The following is a 26,826-nucleotide window of genomic DNA, read 5'->3' as shown; positions in this document are numbered from 1 at the left end:
ACTCAGAGATATTCAACAGGTGAAGCTAATTCCCCTCCCTCTGAGTGTGGGCCAGACTTAATGATGTTCTTCTAATAACAGAATAAGGCACAAATAATGGTATACAACTTTAGACACTGAAAGTACTGCGTTCCTCCTCAATCACTCTCTTGGGTCACTCACTCTGAGGGAAGTTAGCTTCCATGTTGCGAGGGCATTCAAGCAGCCTACGGAGAAGCCCATGTGTCAAGACACTGAAGCTTCCTGCCAAAAGCCAGCAAAAACTGAAGTCTTCTGTTTGCAGCAATGTGAATAAGCCATCTTAGAAGCAGATTTTTCCAGCTCGTCAAGGCTTCAGGTGGTTGCTGCCACATGAAAAACCATGAGCCAGAACTTTCAGCTAAACCCTTCCTAAATTCCTGACCCATAGAAACTGTGAGATAATAAATGTTTATTAAAGCAACTATATCCCAATAAATAAATAAATAAATGTTTATTATTCTAAACCATTAAGTCTGGCGATAATCTGTGATGCAGCACCATGTTTTATTTATTAAGCCCATATACTCATAAGAAAACTGAAATTCTAAGAAGTTCAGCAACTCGTTAAAGGTCACAGAGCTGGTAACAGCTTTAGAGTTAGCTTCAAATCCAGAAACTCTGACCCAAGGCCCACACTATGAATCAGCATGTAGTTAACTATTATTCTTTGACAGCAACCAAACCTACTATGCATAGGTTTTTTTAAATTTAACTTGGCCCTACTAGCATTACCATATGGTAATTAAATTTAACTCTATAAACCTCAAATTCAGAAACTTACCCACTACAATAAAGTTTCCACACTTAGATACACATGCTGAGGATTCAATGCGATCTCCCAAAATCTGTTCCCATTTCACCTTTCCAGAGTAAAGATCAACTGCCATCATTCTATGAGAATGGGAGCCAATGTACACAGTTGCAGATGACTTATCAACAGCTGGTATTACAAGCAGAGGTGAAGCATCCACACATTTGCCTGTGTCTGACCTCCACCTCACATGAAACTCCATTTTCTCAGCCCCCATCACAGATGTTTCCTCTTCAGAAACTTTTGCAACACAGGACATATCTTTTGACTTCCCAATAAGAGCTGGAGGATTTAAGCTTTTCATATTTTGAATGTTAGTCTGTGAAATTATATCAGAAGAACAGGCTGAAGGGCAATGTTCCAACTTAGTTAAAAACCTAGTAGTATTCAGAGACAAAATCTGACTCCCTCGGCTCAGTGCAATAAAAGCATTGATCTCGTTGTCACAATTTAAAGGCATGACAGATGCCTGATGTAAAGATTTTCCACTGGTTTCCTCTTGATTAACATCGCTGGATTTTCTTTTTGTGGAATAATTCTTGCTAAATGTCAGATCTTCATCTGGAAACACTGTTTGAAGGATGTGATTGTAAATCTCTAAAATAGAACTGCTAAGAATAATTTCCAGAAGCCCAGGTACTGCTGTGCCAACAAGGTTTTCAATCTCATTGAGGAGCCGTATGGACTTCAAAGAATCTCCACCACTATTTAAGAAGAGTGACTCATCAGGAACCTTCAAAGGGTCTTCTGAGAGACTCAGAACAGACTACAGATTAGAGAAGTGAGAAATATGGTGAAGTTAAAGATCTAAAACCAAAAGAATTCAGCATTTAAAGGTAATATATAGATGATGGTAACTACATTAATGAGATGAACACAAAATAAATTTTTTAACAATTAAAGTAAATTTTAAAATTATTTTCTATATAGTAAAGGAGACCATCATTATGCTACCAATTTTGTCACAAACTACCCTAGAACTGCAAATTATACTTCCCTTTAGAGCAGTTTTTCTACCCATACAATAGGGAATGGAATTATAAAAACACCTAATTTAATATCAGATATTAACAATATCTGATATTTCTATAATATGGGAATAATTATTTTCATTAACTTCACATAAACCGAAATTATTTTCCAAGAATCTAAAAATGAAGTGGATATTACTTTTATCTAGATATCTATTTTCAGACAAGACTGTACAGTTACATCCTCTTGTTAGAACCCTTTAGAAAACTCCGAATTTTATCTAAGAAAAATTATACTGACCTGTAAATCATAGGTAATAAAATATATATATTTTAAAATAAGTTTTTAATTGTTATATACATATATATATTAATTCCCTTAAGCAGAAGCATACATGTTGTTACTGAAAGTTCTTCTGGAATAATTATGTTAAGCCTTTATACCACAGATTGTGGTACAGCAAGATTTGGCTATTTTTTCAACTCTGACAAGTGTTACTGCACTTGACTGACCATCTTAGGGAAAAGTTATGTCAAGAGGCATTTTGTCTACTCGTGCCTTTTATGACTACCTCACTTCCAATAAATTTCTATATAGGGAGCTTAATCTAATCTTGCAGTAGAGAACCTAACCCTTATTTGAATACAAATTGAATAAAACAAAGCTATACTACTTAACATCTGGGCAGCAGTAATATTCTTAGAAAATTTTATCAGACTTATTAGGATGCTACATTCCCTGAAGATATACAACGACCTCTTTATAATAACAAATTTGTATCTTAAAAGTTGTACCTTCCACAAATGATGTAATTTTTCCCAAAGTTCCTCTTTTCCATTGAGTTTACATTCAGACTTCAAGTTTATGGAGTTTAAATAAATCTTATTTAACTCAGAAACATCAATTTTGCCTTAATACAAAAGAGAAATAACAATTTTTAAATTTCAGCTTGACCCCTTCATGTCTTTGTTAGTCACAATACACACATTTTTCATTGTTAAGGTTAGAAATCCTATAAAATAGTTTGTCATGCAGAATCAATAATCAAGAAGACAGTCCCATGCTACCCAGAATGTAGTGGGTAGCAGATAAGAAGAAAGGAGGGACTTCCCTGGTGGCGCAGTGGTTAGGAATCCGATACCTGCCAACGCAGAGGACACCTGTTCAATCCCTGGTCTGGGAAGATCCCACATGCTGCGGAGCGACTAAGCCCGTGCGCCACAACTACTGAGCCTGTGCTTTGAAGCCTGCGAGCCACAACTACTGAAGCCTGCGAGCCTAGAGCCCATGCTCCGCAAAAAGAGAAGCCACCACAATGAGAAGCCTGCGCACCACAACACTAGTGCACCACAACAGAGTAGCCCCCGCTCGCCGCAACTACAGAAAGCCCACGCACAGGAGCGAAGACACAACGCAGCCAAAAATAAATAATATTTTTAAAAGAAAAAAAAAAGGAGAGAAAGCCCGCGCACAGCCACAAAGACCCAATGCAGCCAAAAAATAAATAATTTTAAATAAAAGAGAAAAAAAAGAAAGGAGGGGCTAATGTTGCTCTCATTTAAAGAGCTAAAGAAATGGTACTATTTACTGAGCAATAACCACATTCTGAAATATTAAAGATGAAATTGGGAAAGTAATAGAATATGGTGATTAAGAGCACATGTTTTGAAGTCAAACAGTCCTACAGAATTTCAACTCTACTACTAACTAGCAATGTGATTTTGGGGAAATTATTTAACCTCTTAAGCCTTATTTTCCACATAAGTAAATGGGAATAATACAACCTACTCACAGGAGTTTCTGGAGATAAAATGACAGAGGGTCTACCACAATATATATTAGTATTACTTATAATAATAAGGATTTAAGTGGCCTTTAAACTAGTTAATACAATTAGTATCATTTGGCACTGAAACATAGCTGCTTCAAATTATTTTACCATGAGATGTAAATGGTAGAGAATCAGTCAATACAAGCTCATCCGGGATTGCATGACTTGGAAGATGTTTCTGCAGTTCTTTAAAGACGTAATCCTTTACTAAATCATTTTTGGACACCATGAACAAAATTAATTTTTCCTGATTATACCATGTAACTGCACAAGATTCCACTTGTTGAAGACCTTCAGCAACCTATGAGAGAGATTATCTCAATTTGCCAATAAGGACATTTAAAAACAAACTTCCTAAATACTCTGCATTCAATACAGTCAAATTAAAATCTGGAATTCACTAGAGAGTTTTAAAAAATTGTTTCCTACTATCACTATTACCAGCACACTGGGTTCTTAATGTTTTCCAAAAATAATAGCTCCCAGAGCAAAATAAGTCAACTTATCTTCAGTTATCAAAATCCCCTTTGTCACTTATTTAAAAAACAACTCTTCATGCTGAGAATAAAGTGCACAATGAATTATCCATATCTTCTACTGTAATTCATCATTAACACAAAAGTCTTAGGTTTAAATAATACTGACAGAGAACCCTGGAACAGAAGAGTAGTTATGGCTGCCTCTAATACCTACATATATTAATAGATGTTTAATATTTAAACAGTTCTACCTGTTGCACAAGTTCAATGTTAAGACGTTTGCCATGACGTTTGATCTGACTGTCCTTTCGTCCCAAGAAAAATATCTCTCCATCTTTTATAGTCACAAAGTCTCCTGTGGCCCTCATTGTGCCAAGTGGTACTGTCATTTCATCATCAAGAAAACATACTCTATTTCTGCCACCTTCACAAGATATAAACAACAATGTAATTTTAAAAATTCATGGAAAATATAATAAAAACCAAGAAATCAGAACATCTCCAAAAGCTCAGTTACTAAGTTTCAAAGTCTGAATATTTATATAAAAAGGGGGACTCACTTTTAAATGTTATCTTATAAAATTATATACAATAAGAACCTTAGTAAAGTAAGCAAAGGGATGAAACACAATCTAGTTCTAAAAATACATGTGATTAAAAACATTCTTAAAATACTAATAGAATTTTGGCTATAAACAGAAATACAAACAACCAATTTACAGTTTCTAAATTACTTTTATATCTTCTCTTAGAGTATTAGACATTGTTATCTGAAATAATTATGGTAACTAATTAAATGTTTCATGACTGTGAGAATGAGATTAAAAATTACCATCACCGAAAAGAATACTAGACTTAAGAATAATTGAGGAAAGAATAAAATTAACACATCAGATTTTTTTTCTTGGAAAAAAAAATTATTCCCAATCAACAAATGTAAAACAACCTAAAAATACTTGGCCATTGCCTTCTTGAACTGTGAAACCATTAGTATCTTTGACTTCAACTACTGTTCCAAGCAGTGGAAATCCCAGTTGTACAGGCAAGTCACATCTATGAAAACACAACAACCCAAACCAAATTAAAAATTTTTCATTTGAATAGAATATTTACCAGTGTATTTAAATCACATTGTACCAAATAAAGAAAAAAAAAGTTTTTGTTATAATTCAAAGATTGACAAGAGGAAAAGGTTAGGTGGAAAAGTTATGTTATTCATTGCTGTTTAGTTACGAAAACCTCTAGCAGGATCTGTAGCACCAGTTAAAATAAGAAAGGTTCTGGATTCCCAGCTTAAAATTCTAGATAAAATAGTGTTTATAAAATATTACTCCAGTGCCTATCAAAAATACTATTTGTGTTAAGATACTGGAAAAATAACAGTTTCTACCCTACCCTGAAGTAACTGAAACCCTTACTTCAAAGTAGAGTTAAGAATTTTCTCTGGTATCCTGTAAAAAGTCGCCCAACTTGAGACCTCGGTGATACCATAAACATTAAATATTTGTGTTTTATTGCCTATTCCTCTCCAGCTTTTGAGAACAGTTAATGATGGAAATGCTTCGCCACCAAGGGCCAATACTCGAAGAGAAGTATTGGTTGATAAAACAGTTGACTTGATAAGCTGAGATCCAAATCTTCTAAGCAATGTCGGTGTTGCCTGTAGATACATTAAAAATAAATTATTTCTTTCCCTTCACTTCTTTAAAAAAAAAAACAAAAAACAAAAAACCACACTGTAGTGATTAGTCCAAAGCTTAACATTGGGAGCTCACAAGGAAATTAAGGCTGTGTTTACTAAATGGCAAATCATATTTGGAAAACTACTGAAGCAGCATTACCTTTTTAATGTGGACATAAATTTTGCTTCAGTAAAAAACAAGCAAATATTAATTATGTTTCATTATGCAGTTTAGACAAAAAGGTTTAAAGGACAAAAATTTATTAAATGAATTTACATTTCCTTTCCCATTATTCCTATGTAGAAAAAGTATATAAAAGTGTTAAGGAAGTACCTAAGCAAAACAATGAATAAAGATTTTAAAAAACAACTTTATTAAGATAATATAATTGACATACAATAGACTATACATATTTAAAGTGTACAATACAAATTTTGAGATATATTATTGGTGAAACCATCACCACAATCCAGATAATGAACATATCCTTCAACCCTAAAATCACCTATGTACCATTGTAATTCTTCCCTCCAACTGGACCTCTCTTCCAGACAACCACTGATCTATTTTTTGTCACTGATGATCAGCTGGCATTTTCTAGAATTTTATAAAAATGGAATCATACAACATGTATTCTGTTTTGACCTAGCATCTTTTACTCTATGTTCAGTGAAAATACTTTGTGATTCATGTTGTATATATCAATAATTCATTCTTTTTTGTCTTAGTCTGTTCAGGCTGCTATAACAAAATACTGTAGACTGGGTAGGTTATAAACAACAGAAGTTTACTTCTCACAGTTCTTGGAGGATAGAAGTCCAAGACCAGGGTGCCAGCATGGTCCAGTTCTGGTGAGAGCTCTCTTCCAGGTTAGACTTCTTGCTGTGTCCTCACATGGTGGAAGGGGATAGGAAGCTCTGTGGGGTCTTTTTTACAAGGGCACTAAATCCCATTCATGAGGGCTTCACCCTCATGACCTAAGCAGTCCCAAAGGCCCCATATGAATTCTGGGGGGACACAAACACTCAGACCATAGGACTTTTTATTCTATTGTATGGATCAGGACTACCTTTTGAATTTCCATATAAAATTTAGGATCAGCTTGTCAATTTCTCCCCCAAAGAAGTCCATCAGGATTTTGATAGGGGCTGGGTTTAATTTATAGGGAGAACTGCAATCTTGACAATATTGAGACATCCAATCCATAAACATGAAATGTCTCTTCATTTATTTAGCTCTTCAATTTCTATCAACAATGTTCTATAGTTTTCATCGTACAAGCCTTGCTCTTCTTTAAATTTATTCCTATTTTATTATTTTTGATGCTATTGTGAATATAATTATTCTCTTAATTTCATTTTTGGGCTTTTTTTATATAATGTAGAAATATAGTTGATTTTGCATATTGATCTTGTACCCTCCAACCTTGCTGAACTTGTTTATTAGTTCTAGTAGTTCCCCCATGTCGTCTGCAAATAGTTTTACTTCTTCCTGTCCAGTGTGGGTGCTTAATTTCCTTCTTCCTTTTTGCTTTATTGCACTGCCTAGAACAACCAGAATAATGTTGAAAAGAAGTGAAAAAGCAAACATCCTTGCCTTGTTCCCAATCTTAGAGTGAAAGCATTCAGTCTTTTATCCAATTATAATGTTAGCTGTAGTCTTTTTGTAGACATCCTTTATCATGTTGGGGAAGTTCCCTTCTATTCCTAGTTTGTTGACTTTTTTTTATCATTGGCATTGGATTTGCCAAATATTTTTCTGCATCTGCTGACATAATTATGTGCTTTTTGTTCATTATTCTTTATCTAGTATATAGCATCAGTGGATTTTTGGATGTTAAAGCAAATGTGCATTCCTGGGACAAATCCCACTTAGTCACATTTGATGAAATAAAATTATTTTTAAGGCAGGACAAAAACAATATTTTAACATAAAATTCTCTCTCTGCCCATTTGGGCCCCACTACGCTCGCTTTACGGTGCAATGTGCATCTGCATTATACATTAACCAGACCACCTTAGAAGACACAGAAATACCTGCTACATCGTAAAAAGCAAATTTCTCCTCACACCAACAAGGTAATTCCTTAGAAGATAACATTCCTTTCTTAATCCTGTGATGGGTCACAATGACCCACTACTCGCCTTATATGTGCAGATCTAGACTATGTAAACTATCAATATGTCACTTTGATGTATAACTCTTTGTTTCGAAAATGTATATAACTGTGCTTTGACTTCTAACAGGCAGGAGGGTCCTCAGATCTTTCTGAAAGACTGTCCCTCGGGTTATAATCCTCAGTTTGGCTCAAAGAACATTCTTTGTTTCTTTCTTAGATTGACTAATTAATTATTCATCAACACATTTTACATTTCCTGAGACTTATTTTGTAGCCTAGCATATGACCTATCCTAGGAAATGTATACTCTGCATTTGGTGGATGGAGTGCTCTACATGTGGAATTTGGTTGATAATGTTATTCAAGTCTTCTTTATTACATGCACACTGATTTCTGTCTAGTTTTTCAATGAATTACTGAAAGTAGGGTACTAAAATTTCAAACCATTGAGTCATCTATTTCTCCTTTCAGTTCTGTCCATTTTTGCTTCATGTATTTGGAACCTCTATTTTCAGGCAGATATCATGTTCTTGATATAACAATATACTTCTTTTTTAAAAATTAATTAATTTTGCACCAGGTCTTAGTTGCAGGAGGCAGGCTCCTTAGTTGCTGCTTGCCGGCTCCTTAGTTGCAGCAGGCGGACTCCTTAGTTGTGACATGAGAACTCTCAGTTGCAGCATGCATGTGGGATCTAGTTCCCTGACCGGGGATCGAACCCGGGTCCCCTGCATTGGGAGCACAGAGTCCTAACCACTGCGCCACCAGGTAAGTCCCAGCAATGTACTTCTTGATGTACTGACCACTTTATCATTATGAAATGTTTTGTTGCTGATTTTTTATTTGCTTGTTTATTTCTTTGTTTGTAACTTGCCTGGGCTAAATGTGAATCGTCTCCCCCGTATGGTCACTGATGTCACTGCTCAGTTGGCTTTTAAAATAGGTATTTGGGAACTCCCTGGTGATCTGGTGGTTAAGACTCAGCATCTTCACTGCCGTGGCCCAGGCTCAATCCCTGGTGGGGGAACTAAGATCCCACGAGCTGCATGGTATGACCAAAAAATAAATTAAATTAAATACTTTTTTTTTTGGCCCTTCGCAGTGAGAGCTTGGAATCCTAACCACTGGACCACCAAGGAATTCCTAAAATATTCTTTTTTTTTTGACTGCATCAGGTCTTAGTTGCGGCACACAGGATCTTTCGTTGCGGCATGCGGGCTTCTCTCTAGTTTTGGCATGAGGGTTTTTCTCTCTCTAGTTGTGGTGCGCAGGCTCCAAAGTGCGTAGGCTCTGTGGTTTGCGGCACGCAGGTTCTCTAGTTGAAGTGCGCAAGCTCACTAGTTGTGGCGCACGGGCTTAGTTGTCCCGCAGCATGTGAGATCTTAGTTCCCTGACCAGGGATCGAACCTGTGTCCCCCGCATTGTAAGGCGGATTCTTTACCACTGGACCACCAGGGAAGTCCCAAAATACATATTCTTGTTTTCATTTTTAAGTCTTACTTCCTAAGCGTCGCCTCATGTCTGCATAGCTCAGATGTCAACCAGTGACTGGACAGATTGTCTGTGTAGATGGATCTGTGTGTGGATAGGGGAGCTCATTCAAAGTTACGTCATTTTCAAGTCTGATCCAGCTTTTATTTTCCATGGGCTCTTTTGTGTCTCTTATGTGCATGCACATAGCCTCAAGGTCAGTCAGGAATGTGCTTGCCCTCCTCACCATAGCAACCTCAGGCTGTTGGAGCTGTAGGCCCTTCTTGCTGGCTAGAATGCCACAGATTCCCTTTTCTAAAGCAAAATTCAGCAGTTTTTAAAAACATAAACATATTTCTGTAAAAAAAAATAAAACAAAAACAAAAAAACATATTTCAGATAGTTATATGCCTTTAGTTGATTTCTAAAGTGTTGAAATGGTTATTTTTGTCAATTTTGTCCAGCTTTATAGTTGCTTTTTGGGAAGAATATCTGCCAACCTCCTCACTTGGCTATAGCCAGAGGTTACATGAATGAAGATTTTAAAATGGCTTCTTTCAATAAAAGCTAAAAGGACAACCTGAATTTTAATTTGGGGAGATTATTTAAGGTCATGGCTTGTCAAAATATTTAAGCAGTAGGATGACCCTATATCCCAGTACGTACTTATTGTTCCAGATTACTATCTGGGAACTTAGTGCTTTCATTCACTCTCAGGATTCCAAGTTTTTGGTAATAAATTACAGTGGTCATCCTATTTATCCTGAAATGATCCTAAATCAAGCTCTTAACTGTTCCACCAAGAGTTTTTTGGGTTTTTTTTTTTTTTAACAAATTTATTTATTTATTTGTTTGTTTTTATTTTTGGCTGTGTTGGGTCATCACTGCTGTGCGTGGGCTTTCTCTAGTTGCGGTGAGCAGGGGCTACTCTTCGCTGTGGTGCATGGGCTTCTCATTGTCGTGGTTTCTCTTGTTGCAGAGCATGGGCTCTAGGCGCACAGGCTTCTGTAGTTGTGGCACGTGAGCTCAGTAGTTGTCACTTGCGGGCTCTTGAGCGCAGGCTCAGTAGTTGTGGCACACGGGCTTAGTTGCTCCGCAGCATGTGGGATCTTCCTGGGCCAGGGCTCGAACCCGTGTCCCTTGCATTGGCAGGCAGATTCTTAACCACTGCGCCACCAGGGAAGCCCCCAAGACTTTTATCATATGGAAAATCTCTTGTCAAAATGACGACTGAATGGTCCTGCTCTCCATTTTCAGTAAAGCAAATCTGAAACATTCTGGCCTAATTTCTAGTGTTAAGGATAATTTCAACTTTGAACTCTACAAATGAATGCACAACTATGAATATTCAGCAAGGTAAAGCATAGTAACACTTTTCGGATACTCATAAACTGAAATCATCAATTTATTGGCACAGGACAACTCAACATCCTTTGCTACCAAATCATCTTAGGCATAGGGAAACAGGACTTAGCAAATAACAGAAAAAAGTGATAGAAAATGTTATAGTTTTCTTCCAGATTGCCTAAGTAAAAATTTATGTAAAAATGAAAAACACTTATGTTGACACTTTGGTAGATAGCAACCTAAGATTTTGCTCTAACTAAAAGGTTTCACTTTTAAAAGGCATCAAGTTTAAATAATATAACTTTGTTACCCAGAGTATGCAAAAAATTCCCAAATATACTTTAGGTTTCTAAGAAACCAGATACTGGCCCTTTCTTCGCAAGAGAAAACTCTTATTCCTGAGATAAAGAGGTTCTTAATTTCCTCAAAAGCTTAGTCCATCTCACTTTGGGGCCTTTCTCTCCCGCAGTAACTCAAGATATTCTATTTTTTCCAATTTTCAAAACTTTAGTAGCATGTATTCTCTTTGAGAGCTTTTAAGATCCTTGCTTAATATCCAATTAGGTTTGGGCAAGGTTATTTGTAAATAAAATCTGTACAAGAAGCTCTTAAAAATATATATATAGGGCTTCCCTGGTGGCGCAGTGGTTGAGAGTCCGCCTGCCGATGCAGGGGACACAGGTTCGTGCCCTGGTCCGGGAAGATCCCACATGCTGCGGAGCGGCTGGGCCCGTGAGCCATGGCCGCAGGGCCTGCGCGTCCGGAGCCTGTGCTCCGCAATGGGAGAGGCCACGACAGTGAGAGGCCCGCGTACCGCAAAAAAAAAAAAAATATATATATATATATATATGTGTGTATATATATATATATATATATATATATCCATGATGACTTACATATTATTTGGTAAGAAATTGACTCTGGAGGGAAAAGATGAACGATGATAATAAAATAAAGCAAAAATACACTATAAGACATGTGTCTTATACAAAAGAAAGGTTAGCCTGTCAGCTTTTGTGCTTTTCTTCCTTACTCAAACCAAGTCATATGTGATCTGCTCATAATATTCCAAGTAAATATGTATTGTGAGTTATATAAAATCACAATGAAACTATATGCAAAATTTGCTGTATTTTGGGAACAGAGTTAGTAAATGTGTATCCATTTCTCAGAAGGATCTATGATCCCAGAAAAGTTAAAAAAAACCACTGCTAAAGTAAATTTATCTGAGATTGTGTTTTAACATTAAGCAAGGGGGTCAGATTTAAAGAGGTATAAGACACTATTAAGGTACTTAGCAAATATTCCCTGAAAAATTATGCTCCTTGAATTTTACAGGAAAATAAAAGTTGTATTATTATTATTTTTTTTTTTTTTGCGGTACGCGGGCCTCTCACTGTCGTGGCCTCTCCCGTTGCGGAGCACAGGCTCCGGACGCACAGGCTCAGCGGCCATGGCTCATGGGCCCAGCCGCTCCGCGGCATGTGGGATCCTCCCGGACCAGGGCACGAACCCGTGTCCCCTGCATCGGCAGGCGGACTCTCAACCACTCTCAACCACCAGGGAAGCCCCTAAAAGTTGTATTATTAAAATCTTGCCCAGATTCATAGAATGATTCACCAAGAGATGAGAATTTATACCACTGATACCTAGCAAAACTGCATTGCTATACTCATTTCATTTATATATAATGGTTTTTTTAATAGGATGAAAAACACATTTCCTAAAAAGAAAGTCAGCATCAAATTTTGTCTCTGGGAAGAAATTTAACATCCTCTCAAGTCTCATTTAAAAAAATTTTCATTTATCATGATATGCATATAATTTTATTAATTCTCTCTAGTTTCATTAACCACTTGCAGTGTTATATCTTAAGTCTACAGTACAAGTCACATACTTTCACATATATATTTTTTAAATCTTCAAAAATGCCAAACTTAAAAAATACATTTTTTAGGTTAATATAAAACATACCGATGTAAAAATCAGAAAATCTAAATTTCTAAGTCAATTATAATTTAACTTACTTAAAGCAGTTTTTAGTGGGAAACACAATAAACTCAATACTTTAAGACAAGAGAGGCATATCCCAATGGATTTGAGTAAAAGTTCCCTTAGTTATTATAGTATGTACAAAGTGCATAGTAAAAGAATTTTCTAGACAGAATTAACTGATTTTTTTCATTCTCAAACAAATGACATCATCAGGAAGACAGCCCTTGACATTCTAACTAGATTATCATTAATCCATTGTAAAGAGCTACAGGAATATAAAATATTCTCTAACACACTTAAAATATTGAATCATTAAAAACAAAACATTTCATTTGCTACTAAAATGTACCTGTAAAATAGTCACTCTGTGATGGGAAAAGAGAACAGCAGCTAATTTTGATGGGAGCACTTTGACAGAAGTTGGTACAATAAGCAGAGAGGCACCACTTGATAGAGCAACAAATATTTCCACAACAGAAGGATCAAAGGTCAGAGGTGAAGCCAGAAACAAAACATCCTCCTGAGTGATCTCAAAAAGCACCCTAAGGCAAAACAGAATGTAATTATGAGAAATAATTGCCTAATTATGAGAATAATAAATAAAGGCATAAATAAATGCCTAATTATGAGAAATGCCTTAGTAAACACATATCCTAAAGAAGTATTTATAACCATTAAGTTTCCAGATGTTGGCCAGATTTTTTTTTCTCTTAGATTAACCAAAACGGTGCTATTAATTCTAGAACTCTTCTTTATAAATATAAGGATTAAAAGCCATTTAAAGCAAAGCCACTTTTTACCATGACGTATTTTATCATATGTGATGCCCTTCTGATGCGTCAACTTGACTGGACTGAATTACAGTCCTCAGAATTCCCTTTCTATTGATAGTGTGTTTCCCATTAGGGTAGAAGACAAGGGAAATTCTCTCTAGACAGTTGGAGGACAGAAGGCGGACAGCTGTCATTTGACAGCACACACACCTTCTCCCATTTATTCAATCAAACACTAGCTTAGGTGCTGCTGTGAAGGGATTTTGTAGATATGATTAAAGTCCCTGATAAGCTGACTTTAATCAAAAGGGAGGTTATCCTGCGTTGGCTGGATTTACTCAGTTGGAAGGCCTTTAAGAGAGTGTTTAGGCGTTCTCTGAAGAGACTCCAAACAGCAGCTGGATCAGCAATTAGCTAGTTCAGCAATTACTCTCCCTTTCCCCTGGATCCTCTTTCCTGACTTGCCTGTGGACAAGCACATGCCTGTGGGATTCCAGTCTGTTCACAATCACCCCTAATTGTCTACCCAATGGACTGCAGTCTTGCTTACCAGCCCCACAAGTGTAAACCAATTCCTTGTAATAGATCTCTGATATATACACCCAGTTCTGTTTTTCAGGTAGAATCTTGACTTATTCTATACTACTTATTGAATGATGATTAATAGAGACCTCTGACTCCCTTTTCCCACTATTTGGCATTTTCTCTCAGTAACTCAACAAAGAGCAGAACAGAATATATGTGATAAGGGTATTATAGAGCATGGATGGTCAGCAATGAGCCTATAACACTCTTCAATTTAAAGACACAAAACTCATTCTATCTAAAAGCAGGGATTACCTTAACTTCAAAATATCTTCAAGTATGGTATTGTGGGCACCCACTTGGAACCCCAGGGTTGGTATGAAGATTATTTTAAGCTGAAGACATTTTGGATTCAACAGATGCAGAAAGAAGCCTTCCTGGAGCTTCCCTTTTCTGATTGATAGCAGAAACTTCTGGGGAATGAGACTACCATAAATTCCATCTTCAGGATGACTTTTACTCCCAAAAGTACACCAAGAGTAAACCTACCATAAACCCCCTCTACTGGGGAGTTTTATGGCCCTGACGACAGGATGAAACTACCCTCATATGCATAGGCCAACATTACCACAAAGTTTCTTATCTGCTTTTGTCTTTCCTAAAGAAACCAATTTGTATTTCCCATAGAAGCCTTTCTTCCCTTCCCTTTCCCCTACTAAGTTAGGTAGATAAGCCCCAACGTTAAGCATTTAATGATGGAGTTCAGAACATGCTATCCCAAAATATGCAGCTCTGGTATATTGACCATTTTGAGTTAAATGCACTTGAAAAACTGCAAAACAAAAACACTGTGACCTTCCTGTTTTTCATAAAGGCAGATGAAATTCCCACATGAAAGATGTCCTCCCTATACCAGAAGGAAAGTAATATTCTTAATATCAAGGATGAGACGCTGAAAGCAAGAGAACTCTATACAAAACAGACTTGGTTAAAATAATTCTTATCTTCCTTTAGCCTCCCCACACAGTTTAGTCACTTTTCCACAATTGTCTCTCTTTGTTTAACCTAATATAGTCTTGTCATCTCTTTGGGTCATTCCTTATGAAGGATCCTGTGTCACATAAAACTTGTTATACTTAAATGTACGCTTTTCTTCCATTGACCTTTCTTTTGTCAATCTAATTCTCAGACCTAGCCAAAAAGAACCCTAAGAGGGTAAAAAGTGATGAAATAAAATTTACGTTTTAAGGTGGGAGAAGAAAATTTAAACATAAAATTCCCTGTGTCTGTTTGGGTCTCCCCCACCTCTTTTCCAACTGTGCAGCGTGCATCTACATTACACATTAACCAAGCCTCCTCAAAGATGTGAATGCCTCCTCCACTGTAAAAGATCGTTTATCCCCCCTGTTTTATTTATTTTTGACTGCGTTAGGTCTTCACTGCTGTGCTGCTTTCTCTAGTTGCGGCAAGCGGGGGCTACTTTTTTTTGCGGTGCACGGGCTTCTCATTGCGGTGTTTTCTCTTGTTGTGGAGCACGGGCTCTAGGTACACGGGCTTCAGTACTTGTGGCACGCAGGCTCAGTAGTTGTGGCACGCAGGCTCTAGAGTGCAGGCTCAGTAGTTGTGGCGCACGGGCTTAGCTGCTCCATGGCACATGGGATCTTCCCGGATCAGGGCTCGAACCCATGTTCCCTGCACTGGCAGGTGGATTCTTAACCACTGTGCCAACAGGGAAGCCCTAAATCTGATTATAATTTAATCTAATTATATATTTGTGTCTCAGGTAAGCTAAAAAAAATCAATGTACGATAAAAGCTACACTCAAACTTCAATTTTTAATGGACTTATTCTTCACAAATATTGTCTGGTTTCCTAGTTAGAATTCAGGGGAGAACATATAACAGGCTTTCAATAATGCTTGAGCCCTGAAAATCATTTTTTTTGTCTCAATTCTGTGAACAAAGTGGGCAGTGTTAAGCATTCATGGAGAATCTGGAAGTTAAGGAACGTAGCTTAAGAAGTATCCAGTATAGGAAAAGTTAAAAGAGACAGATTTTAAAGAAGAAAAGAGATAGCATGGAACAAATATTTGTTGAGCTTACTACTTCTGAGGCTTACGTGCTGTATATCTAACTTATTGTTTCTCATTTTCCCAACCACCCTATGTTGCAGATATGGTTATTACCACCATTTAAAAATGGAGGAAAAGGAAATTCAGGGAGGTTAAGTAACTTGTACAAAGTCATAAATATCAACTAAAAAAAATAGTACTTAAATATCATTTTTAAAAGGCTTTACAACTGTATGTTCCTGTTTTAATTTCAACAGAATATCCAAGATATGTAATATTAGAAAAGATGTCCGTCCAACAATTTATTTTAGGAAGGTCAACTGAGAAGAGAATTCAGCAAGAAAAATAACTATAGTTCTTTTTTTTTTTTTTTTTTTTGGCTGCGTTGGGTCTTTGTTGCTGCGCACAGGCTTTCTCTAGTTGCAGTGAGCAGGCTACTCCTTGTTGTGGTGCACGGGCTTCTCATTGCGGTGGCTTCTCTTGTTGTGGAGTACGGGCTCTAGGTGCAAGGGCTTCAGCAGTTGTGGCTCGTGAGCTCTAGAGCGCAGGCTCAGTAGTTGCGGTGCACGGGCTTAGCTGCTCCGCAGCATGTGGGATCTTCCCGGACCAGGGCTCAAACCCATGTCCCCTGCATTGGCAGGTGGAGTTTAAACCACTGCGCCACCAGGGAAGTCCATGTAGTTCTCTTTAAGATATGATTACAAAAATATATTTAACAAGATAAATAATCTAAACAAATATATAAAAAGGATAAGTTTTGCTGGGCATTCCTTCAGAGTACTATATTAAGTCATCAAGCTCCAGAAGTAAAAGGGGGCTTAAAAAAAGAAGCCACAATAAAATAATAGAAAAGTTCTACTTTTTTTTTCTTTTTTTTACTTTTTTTTTTAACTTCACTGAGCTACTTTTCTTGTTTGACTGAAACAAAAGGAGTTTTAAATTTCCACTTCATTTCTGACTCTGCAATCAAACTAGGTAATTGTGCACAAAAACAAAATAGTTCCTTATAAACTAAAAGCTCACAGGGCTTCCCTGGTGGCGCAGTGGTTGAGAGTCCGCCTGCCGATGCAGGGGACACGGGTTCATGCCCTGGTCCGGGAAGATCCCACGTGCCGTGGAGCGGCTGGGCCCGTGAGCCATGGCCGCTGAGCCTGCGCGTCCAGAGCCTGTGCTCCGCAACGGGAGAGGCCACAACAGTGAGAGGCCCACGTACCGCAAAACAAAAAAACAACAACAAAAAAACCCTAAAGGCTCACAAATGCTTATACAACTAAAGACTATATATTTGATGCACAGCTATTCAGCTTTTTTTTCTTTTTTTTTTTTGGCATAATCTAGAAAGATTAGTAAATATTTTAAGGGAAGTTCAATTCCATGTTATCACTACAGAAGATACTATATCTGTCTTTGTAAAATGCCTGTGGGCATAAACAACACAATTCTTCTCACATGTTCTTATAAAACAATAAAGCAAAAGACAAACAACAAATCAAAGTCCCATAATCTGCTTTCAGAGAGTAGCACTGTCACAGCTAAAAAAAACAAAGCAAAAAAGGTTTACCCTCACACAGTTTGCTGAGTTTACTGCCTATATTAATAGGACTTACTATTTACATTGTCTTCATTAGCACAGTTTTATTATTCTAGGAGATTCTAAACCAAGAAAACAGAAGTTACATATAACTTTACTGTTCATTAATGAAAACCAAATCATCTCTTTAACAAAAGCATCAAAAACGGTTTACAACCCAAGACTCTCTGAACCTCTTTCCTCAAAAGTTCCTTTGCTATTTCCACCAATCCATCATTGTTATATCACAAACCTTACCCAATCCTTAAATTAAGCCCCTGTATTGAAAGGTCTAGGGACCTCCCTGGTGGTGCAGTGGTTAAGAATCCACCTGCCAGGGACTTCCCTGGTGGTGCAGTGGTTAAGAATCTGCCTGCCAATGCAGGGGACACGGGTTTGATCCCTGGTCTGGGAAGATCCCACATGCCGCGGAGCAACTAAGCCCGTGCACCACAACTACTGAGCCTGTGCTCTAGAGCCCGCGAGCCACAACTGCTGAAGCCCGCGCGCCTAGAGCCTGTGCTCCACAACAAGAGAAGCCACTGCAATGAGAAGCCCGCAACCCGCAACTAAGAGTAGCCCCCCTTCGTCGCAACTAGAGAAAGCCTTCACGCAGCAACGAAGACCCAATACAGACAAAAATAAATACATAAATAAAGAATCCGCCTGCCAATGCAGGGGACACGGGTTCGAGCCCTGGTCTGGGAAGATCCTACATGCTGTGGAGCAACTAAGCCCATGCACCACAACTACTGAGCCTGTGCTCTAGAGGCTGCGAGCCACAACTACTGAAGCCCGCGAGCCACAACTACTGAAGCCCACGAGCCACAGCTACTGAAGGCCACGAGCCTAGAGTCCATGCTCTGCAACAAAAGAGGCCACCGAAATGAGAAGCCCGCGCACCGCAAAGAAGAGCAGCCCCTGCTCCGCTGCAACTAGAGAAAGCCCGTGCACAGCAATGAAGACCCAATGCAGCCAAAAATAAATAAATTAGTTAATTAAAAAAAAAAGATCTACCTTACTTCAAAATCTCAGTAAATCAGATCCTGCCCTTCTCCCTCTGAGACCATCATACTCTTGGAGGTAGGCAACATTCTCTCCTACCAATGTAAGCAATAAACTCAGCTTTATCTTACTATCAGGTTATTCTGATAATATCTGGGGAGTCAGCTGAAATTTGGTACTTCCTAGCTTGGTGATTTAAGTCCAAATCAAATAGAAAATTTAACATCACTGTTTCAATTTCTAAATTGGATATCTGAACATTTCATCTTTCAGAATCCAATTATTTAGCACTTTGCTTACTTGTGAACCTAAAAGTAAACCAAAAAGGGTTTAATAAGCAAATAGATTTCATTAAGTTCAAGCACAAAATAGCTATCAAGAAATCTGTACACTCTACTCACAAATTAGCCCCTCATCCCTCACTGAGCACATATTTGCTCTCACCTTACAGACAATTCCTGCCTGTTAGGCCCAGTGCCTCTTAGTCAGCTGTCTCTCCCACCTCTCCTAGATTCCAAATCAGCTCCACTCTCCTCAAGTTGCCTGTATCTCCATCCCCACCTCACTTCCCATAACGTTAGCATAGGACATTGCATCCTATTTCTTTCTAAAGTTACAATCCATCAACTTCCTCTAACATTCCTTATTACATAAAGAATTTATGTAACTTATTATCCCTCTTATCCTTTTAAGGCTCTCTAAAGAACAGAGAGTATTTTAAATATCATCTCCTCCCATCTCAAAGTATCTTACTCCTTTACCATATTCCTACCACTTGATTTTTCTAACCAATCCTCTCTACCAGGTCTTTATGCTCAGCCTACAAGTCTCTCCCATCTAAAAACAAAGACAAAAAAGCTACACCCTCCCAGAATCCTTTCTCTTCTATTAAAACTAGTTTCTAGAAAATAACACTTTACTTTTGTTGTCTCCATTTCCTTATCTCTCATTCTCTTATCTCCAGCCTGTACTGTCTTCAGCCCTGGGAATTAGAAGTGAAAGCACTAAAGACCAGATTGTCAGCACTTCCCTGGTGGTCCAGCGTTAAAGAATCCGCCTTCTAATGCAGGGGGTGCGGGTTCAATCTCTGGTCAGGGAACTAAGCCTGCACACTTCAACTAGAGAGAAGCCCACACACCACAACTAGAGAGAGAAAACCTGCACACCAGAACTAGAGAGAAGCCACATGAAGAGCCCATGCGCCACAACAAAAGATCCCACACGCCACAATGAAGATTGTGCATGCCACAACTAAGACCCAACGCAGCCAAAAATTTAAATAAATAAATAAAATATTAAAAACAAAACAAAACCAAAAAAATACAGATTGCCAATTACAATAGATACCTCTGCAGCATTTAACCATTCCTTCCTTCTAGACCTGGGCATCCAATATAGTAGCCACTAGATACATGTGCCTACTGAGCACTAACAATGTGACTGGTCCACATAGAGATGTTTAAGTATAAAATACGTGCTAGATTTTGAAAATAATTAGTATATAAAAAAGAATGTAGGACTTCCCTGGTGGCACAGTTGTTAAGAAACTGCCGCCAGTGCAGTCGACACCAGTTCGATCCCTGATCCAGGAAGATCCCACATGCTGCAGAGCAACCAAGCCCGTGCGCCACAACTACTGAGCCTGCACTCTAGAGCCCACGAGCCACAACTACTGAGCCTGCACGTTCTGCGACAAGAGAAGCCACTGCAACGAGAAGCCCGCTCACGGCAACAAAGAGTAGCCCCCGCTCACTGCAACTAGAGAAAGCCCTTGTGCAGCAACGAAGACCCAACACAGCCAAAAATTTAAAAAATTAAAAAAAAAAAATTGTAAAGTACCTCACTAAATTTTTATATTGATTACATATTAAAATATTTGGGGTATACTGAATAAGATATATTGTTAAAATTAATTTCACTTTTTACTTTTTTTAAATTAATTTATTTTTGGCTGCGTTGGGTCTTCATTGCTGCACACGGGCTTTCTCTAGCTGTGGTGAGCGGGGGCTACTCTTTGTTGCGGTGTGCGGGCTTCGCATTGCGATAGCTTCTCTTGTTGCAGAGCACGGGCTCTAGGCATGCAGGCTCGGTAGTTGTGGCTCGAGGGCTCTAGAGTGCAGGCTCAGTAGTTGTGGCACACGGGCTTAGTTGCTCCGCGGCATGTGGGATCTTCCCGGACCAGGGATCGAACCCATGTCTCCTGCATTGGCAGGTGGATTCTTAATCACTGCGCCACCAGAGAAGTCCCCACTTTTTACTTTTTAAATGTGGTTACTAAAAAAATTTTAATTACATAAAACTTATAATGACATAAAATTACAGATGTGTCCCATGAGGTTTCCATTTCTATTTCTGTTTCCTCCTCTGATTTTCTAAGCCTACTCCTCTCTGGTTCCCTTCCTCCTCTATTTCCTCCTTTCTTCAAAAGTTGAGAATCTCAACTTTATAGAGATTCCTCATTTCCCATAACAGTAAAACCAACTCAACGATGCTACAAGAGTAAACTTAATGAAATGCAAAATTTTTTAATGGTTCCTTGGATTAAGTTCAAACTTCTCCAACAGAGCACACCAGATGCCTGCCCCCTCAGGTCATACGACTCCTACCCTCCCACTCTTCAGCTCTGCCCAGTACACTCTAGCAAGCCAAACTCCTTCTTTCTCCCATACCTCTGTAGGTACCTCTGCCAGGAATATGTTTCCTCTCTTCTTACTAATAATTAAGAAGCAAAGCTTCCAGCCGTATCATTTGATTGCTGTTTGGCTCCAGGTCTGGATCAAACAGGTAAAGCCCTACTCTGCTAAAGAGAGCTAAAGTTCAGATATAGCTGAAACAAGAGACCCAAGTACTTAGGACTGTCAATTTAGGAACAAGAGTTATAAAGAACAGGTATTTCAAAATTCATTTTTCCCTTTAAATTACAAGTTCTGAAGAAGGATTCTAAGGATAGAACTTACCGGAAGTGCTGGATGTTTGGCACTATACATGCATGAGGGACTCTGACAATCTTAGGTATCCCCGTGGTGCCTGATGTACGGAGAACATAGGCCAAGCAATGCTTTAGCCTCACATCCATGTGCTCTTCTAACTTTTCTTCACTGCTGTTCTCAGAATTCACACTCTTTGTCATTTTTTCTTTTTCATATGTCTCTCTTCTTATGCTATTATTTAGCATCAAGCTCACCTCAACATTTTTCCAGTGAAGTCTGAAGAGTACTAGGTCATTATGTTCTACTGTAAACGTATCATAGTTCAATAACGTTTCATAGGAAGATTTGAATTTCTATGTTAAATGGGGAACAAAGTTTTACACCATTAATATGTTAAAACGCATTCTCTTTTATATAGAATATTAAGTATTCATTTACTCATTCAACACAGCTTTTTTTTTTTTTAAGTACAGCTGACTTTTGAACATGGGTTTGAATTGCGCAGGTCCACTTATATCCGAGGTTGGTTTAATCTGCGGATGCGGGTACCAAGGACAACTGTAAAGTTATAGGCGAATTTTCCACTGCGCAGAAGTCACTGCCCCTAACCCCTGAGTTGTTCAAGGGTCAACTGTACTTGCTATATATCCAAGAATAAAAAGATAAATGAGAAACCTCCAAGAATAAAGTGCATTGCTTACTTTCAAACTCATCTTTAAAATAGAGACATAAAAACACACAACTGCAGTGCAATGTGGTGTAATAATGAAATATGCTTTAAATGTGAATGAGAACAGGGGATTTCCCTGGTGGTCCAATGGTTAAGACTCCATGCTTCCACTGCAGGGGGCGCAGGTTCGATCCGTGGTCCGGGAACTAAGATCTCACATACCGCGGCACAGCCAAAATCAATCAATCCGTCAATCAAAAAAAATTTAAAAACATGAATGAGAACAGAGAAGGCTGAACTTAACTTGCCTGGAAGGTCAGAGATTGATTCTTCATATGTAATATTTGTGTGTTATAAGTAGCTATTCTCCAAATAAAGAGGGGTACTTTAAACAAACAAGTCAATACACAGTATCTGACCTGACAAAGCTGGTGTTATGGAGAACAGTAAGCATTCCAATAAGCTGCAGAATTGGGGAAGATGGAGAAGATAAGTAGTGCTGTTGATAGGAGATGAGATGCTAATCCTTAATAACTGTGTACTCAACACCAAGGAGTTTAGACCTTAACCTGTGATGGGATCCAACAGAAAGTGGCAGTAGCACAGACTAGACTTTGCTTGTCAAGGAGAGACTTATATGCAAGACTCTGATAAATGAGAGCCTTTAATGAACCTTTCATAACAATTCAGATATGCTATATGGGCCTGAATGGTCTGTTGCAGCAGAAGTAGACAGAAAGGGTCTATGAAGAAAGAATCAATAGGACTTGATGACTTTCTGGATAGGGAGTGAGCTTGAGAAGATTGCTGAGTTTCTGGCTCAGTTACTTGGTAGATGGAAATAGATTAATACAGAAGTTTCCTTTGAGTATATCTTTTTAGGTTGATAAGCAGCAGCTTAATGAAGCATAACAAGTTTTCACAATAAAGAAATCAATTTAAACGAGAGGAAAAGATCACAACCCAGGACCAGGAGTTTTCTGTTTGTGTCTGTGTTGTGGTTTTAGGTGTAAGGTGTGGTATATTCTGTAATGTAAAAAAAATTAAGGCCCACATATTCTTAAGACCTAGCTCAAAAACCATCCTCCTCCATTAAAACTGTCCTGTCTCTACTGGGCTACGTATACTTCACTTAGGGCAATATCACACTATGCAGACCTGGGAAGTACTAACCTTTTCTCTCCAACTATATAAGCAACTAGAGGGCAAGAATCATATCTTAGACTGCTTTCACATACCAATGCCCTCCCAAACACTCTGTCTCTAGTGCAGAGTTTCTCAATCTAAACACTACTGACATTCTGGAACAGTTAAATCTTTGTGGGGACTGTCTTATGCATTGTAGGGTTTTTAGCAGCATCCCTGGCCTCTACCCATTAGAAGCCAGTGGCACCCCCTTTCCATCATGACCATAAAAAATATCTCCAGACATTGCAGAATGTTTCCTGGCAGGTAAAATCATGGCCAGCTGAAAACCACTACTCTAGTGGATCATGGGCATACAGTAGATGCTCAATAAATACACTGATTGTTCCTGTGTTAAGTGAAGGAAGAACACTTACACCATCATCAAAATCATGGAACAGGAAGCAAGGTACTTTCTGTGGGGTTTGCTGCTATGTACTCAACTCCTTCCTATATGCAGTTATGAAGAATAGCTTGATATTGACAATTAATTCTCCCACCCACCCACCTTGTCTATAAAAACTTTCACCAAGGTTGTTAAAAAAATGAATATCACATCCTCATTTTAGTCTTTCTAACTTATCAACAAATAACCAATGTGAGGAACAGAAGAGAAAACTGTGGCCAGACACTGATATATGTGTACTTAGAAAATATTTATTAACTAAATTAATACTTTATTGTCTCTTTCTGGAGGCCTTACTCTAATACCCATTATTCTCTAGGAAGTCCTCCATATAATATCTGAAGCTTTTGAATTGTCTTACTGCTATATATTACAGATATAGATGCATACACATATACACAAATAGGTAAAATTCATTTAAGTTACCCCCAATATAAAATGGTTCATATAGGTAATGGGTAATGATAGGCTAAATTGAATATAGTTTCTATAATGTTTTCTCCATGGTAAAACAATATTTTATAAGCAAGAAATGAAGAAATAATAATGAAACATGGGGTACCCTGCTTAACATATAATACCAATTCTTGCCCCTAAAGCAGTGTTTCTTTGCTAGATCTCTGGTTGGCAGTCACTTAAAAATAAAAAAAAGTAATAAATTTAGTTTTCCAGAAAGGTCTGATTTAAGTGCCAATCTCTTTTTCAAAATCTAAGCTTGGATATAGTTCTTTAATGTTGCTGACCACTGTAAGTTACCATAAATACACCAAGATAAAAGTATCAAGTATTATAAAAGTTTCCTACTATAAAAACAACTTTGGAAAGAGAAAGTAAATTCAAAACAATGCACAATACATTATTATGAGGCTAGAAGATACGTCCATGCCATTGAGCAGTGGTTCTCAGTGGAGCATGTAGGGTGGAGGGTGCCTCCAGGAGACGTTTGGCAATGTCTGAAGACAATTTTGGTTGTTGCAACTAGGGGGTGCTACTGGTAATTATTAGATGAGGCCATGGGGGTTACTAAACATCCCGTAATGTACAGGACACGCCTCACAACAAACACCCAACCCAAAATGTCAGTGCTGAGACCAAGAATTTTGCTGAGTTAGTGAATTTAGAAATCAAGACAGGGGATGGGACCCCTTCAATTGAAAAGTAAATATAACACATAAAAATACAAACAAACAACTTAGATACCCACACTTACATTAATTTGCTGTTTTTCAACAAGGATATACTTTAGATTACATTTTTTCATAAAATGAATTGATAATGCTGGTGGTGAATCTGGATCAATAGGTGCATAAGCAGCAGGGACTTGGAGAATTCTAAAGAAACAAAGTACAGAGTCAGCACAGAATATCTTTTGAAAACAATCTTACTTTAAGATATCAAATTTTTAGTTCTAAAAAATATTACCCTAAAATCCAAGAGGGTAAGTTTATCCCAGGATGGCAGTAGAGACCAATTTCCCGAATTCCTTGAAAGTCACAATGTAACAGCAGAAAATTTGATAATTCTGAAGCAGCGTTAACCACAGTCTTGTAGGTGTAATAAACTGGAGGTTGGTTGTTACACTCATCAAAACATACAGCTATTTTATCCGAATAACGGGAGGCAGCCTGATGCACCAATTCCTGAAGAGTCATTTCACTGAAGTTTATCTGAACATCACTGGTAGCAGAGAGTTCTACCTATTTCCAGAAATGTTAGGGGGACAATGAGTTTTAGAGAGTTTGCTGGGGGGCGGGAAGTAGAGAAAAAATTCTATACAATCACTCCTCACAAAAATAACTACATCAAAGACACACAGTTAAAGAATCTCTGAACTACCAACTGTCTATGGTAACTTTGCTGAGAACAATGAGGTTGAAATTTTGATACAAGCAACCTAACTCCCTGTCAGAGGTGGAAGAAAACTTGAGAGGGGAATGGTATATACATAGATGAGGATGAAACAAGCAGAAATGTAGAATTCTCTCAAAACAGAACACAAAGTAAAAAAGAAATGAATAATAATAAATAATTACCCAAAATAAAAGCAAATTTAAAGTACCACATGCTTAATTTTTTCATTTTTCTTCAGTTGTTACAGATTGATTAAAATAAAGTGGTTACAATCCTGCATGGTAACTTTGAAAAGACTAATGCAAATGAAGTCTGCTTTTAGGAACTGAATTTAGGTGAAAGCAAAACCAACCTCTGATAGAAAAAACCTTTACATCCATCCAGTTTTAGTCCTGTATATAAAAACTGTGCTTATTATTATTATAACACAGCAAGCCACTTTTATAATTGTTAAGAAGTAAGTTCTTCATACTCTAGTTTGATATTTATTTATTTGTTTTTTTGTTTGGTTTGTTTGTTTGGCAGCTTGCAGCATCTTAGTTCCCCGACCAGAGATCCAACCCAGGGCCCCAAGAGCGCCAAGTCCTAACCACTGGACCGCCAGGAAATTCCCTCTAGTTTGATTTTTAAATTGTCAATAAGTTCATTTAAATTTAGACTCTAAATATAGTATTACAACTCAATAAAGTATTGTATCAATACAATATTCTCTGGGCTTCTCAATGCAGATTCTATAAAAAGAAAATCTGGGGCTTCCCTGGTGGCGCAGTGGTTAAGAATCTGCCTACCAATGCAGGGGACACAGGTTAGAGCCCTGGTCCGGGAAGATCTCACATGCCTCGGAACAACTAAGCCCGTGCGCCACAACTACTGAGCCTGCGTTCTAGAGCCCGCGAGTCACAACTACCGAGCCCGCGCACCACAACTATTGAAGCCTGCATGCCTAGAGCCTGTGCTCTGCAACGAGAAGCCACCGCAATGAGAAGCCCGAGCACCACATCGAAGAGTAGCCCCTGCTCACCGCAACTAGAGAAAGCTCACGCGCAGCAACGAAGACCCAACACAGCCAAAAATAAATAAATAAAATAAAAAAATTTTTTTAAGTTAAAAAAA

General features: G+C 38.0%; 2 protein-coding genes across 7 annotated transcripts in view; one reads left to right on the top strand and one right to left on the bottom strand.

Moving 5' to 3' along the window:
- CRACD (capping protein inhibiting regulator of actin dynamics) overlaps positions 1 to 26,812 on the top strand; it is a 313,346-nt gene extending 286,534 nt beyond the window's left edge. The window contains exon 8 of the mRNA XM_049709289.1: positions 26,239 to 26,812. Coding sequence (XP_049565246.1) covers positions 26,239 to 26,336 — 98 coding nt within the window. The 3' untranslated portion in view covers positions 26,337 to 26,812. The remainder of the gene's footprint in view (positions 1 to 26,238) is intronic.
- The window catches only part of AASDH (aminoadipate-semialdehyde dehydrogenase), a 42,213-nt gene that overhangs the window by 13,685 nt on the left and 1,702 nt on the right, over positions 1 to 26,826 (bottom strand). For 4 of the 6 annotated variants that reach the window (XM_004268255.4, XM_049709294.1, XM_033425346.2 and 1 more), the window contains exons 2-11: positions 25,285 to 25,559; positions 25,073 to 25,193; positions 21,629 to 21,954; positions 13,077 to 13,269; positions 5,533 to 5,774; positions 5,061 to 5,167; positions 4,366 to 4,538; positions 3,744 to 3,936; positions 2,599 to 2,714; positions 803 to 1,598 (exon numbers count right to left, since the gene is read on the bottom strand). In XM_004268255.4, the coding sequence (XP_004268303.2) occupies positions 803 to 1,598; positions 2,599 to 2,714; positions 3,744 to 3,936; positions 4,366 to 4,538; positions 5,061 to 5,167; positions 5,533 to 5,774; positions 13,077 to 13,269; positions 21,629 to 21,954; positions 25,073 to 25,193; positions 25,285 to 25,514 (2,497 nt within the window). In that variant the 5' untranslated portion in view covers positions 25,515 to 25,559. Of the gene's footprint in view, positions 1 to 802; positions 1,599 to 2,598; positions 2,715 to 3,743; positions 3,937 to 4,365; positions 4,539 to 5,060; positions 5,168 to 5,532; positions 5,775 to 13,076; positions 13,270 to 21,628; positions 21,955 to 25,072; positions 25,194 to 25,284; positions 25,560 to 26,826 lie in introns of those variants that run through there. The other 2 variants (XM_033425347.2, XM_049709295.1) reach the window with 2 other exon arrangements.

This window comes from Orcinus orca, chromosome 4 (genome assembly GCF_937001465.1).
Source record: "Orcinus orca chromosome 4, mOrcOrc1.1, whole genome shotgun sequence".
NCBI lineage: Eukaryota > Metazoa > Chordata > Mammalia > Artiodactyla > Delphinidae > Orcinus > Orcinus orca.
Note: the sequence above shows the minus strand (reverse complement) of the source record. Positions and strands in the feature narration are given on the sequence as shown.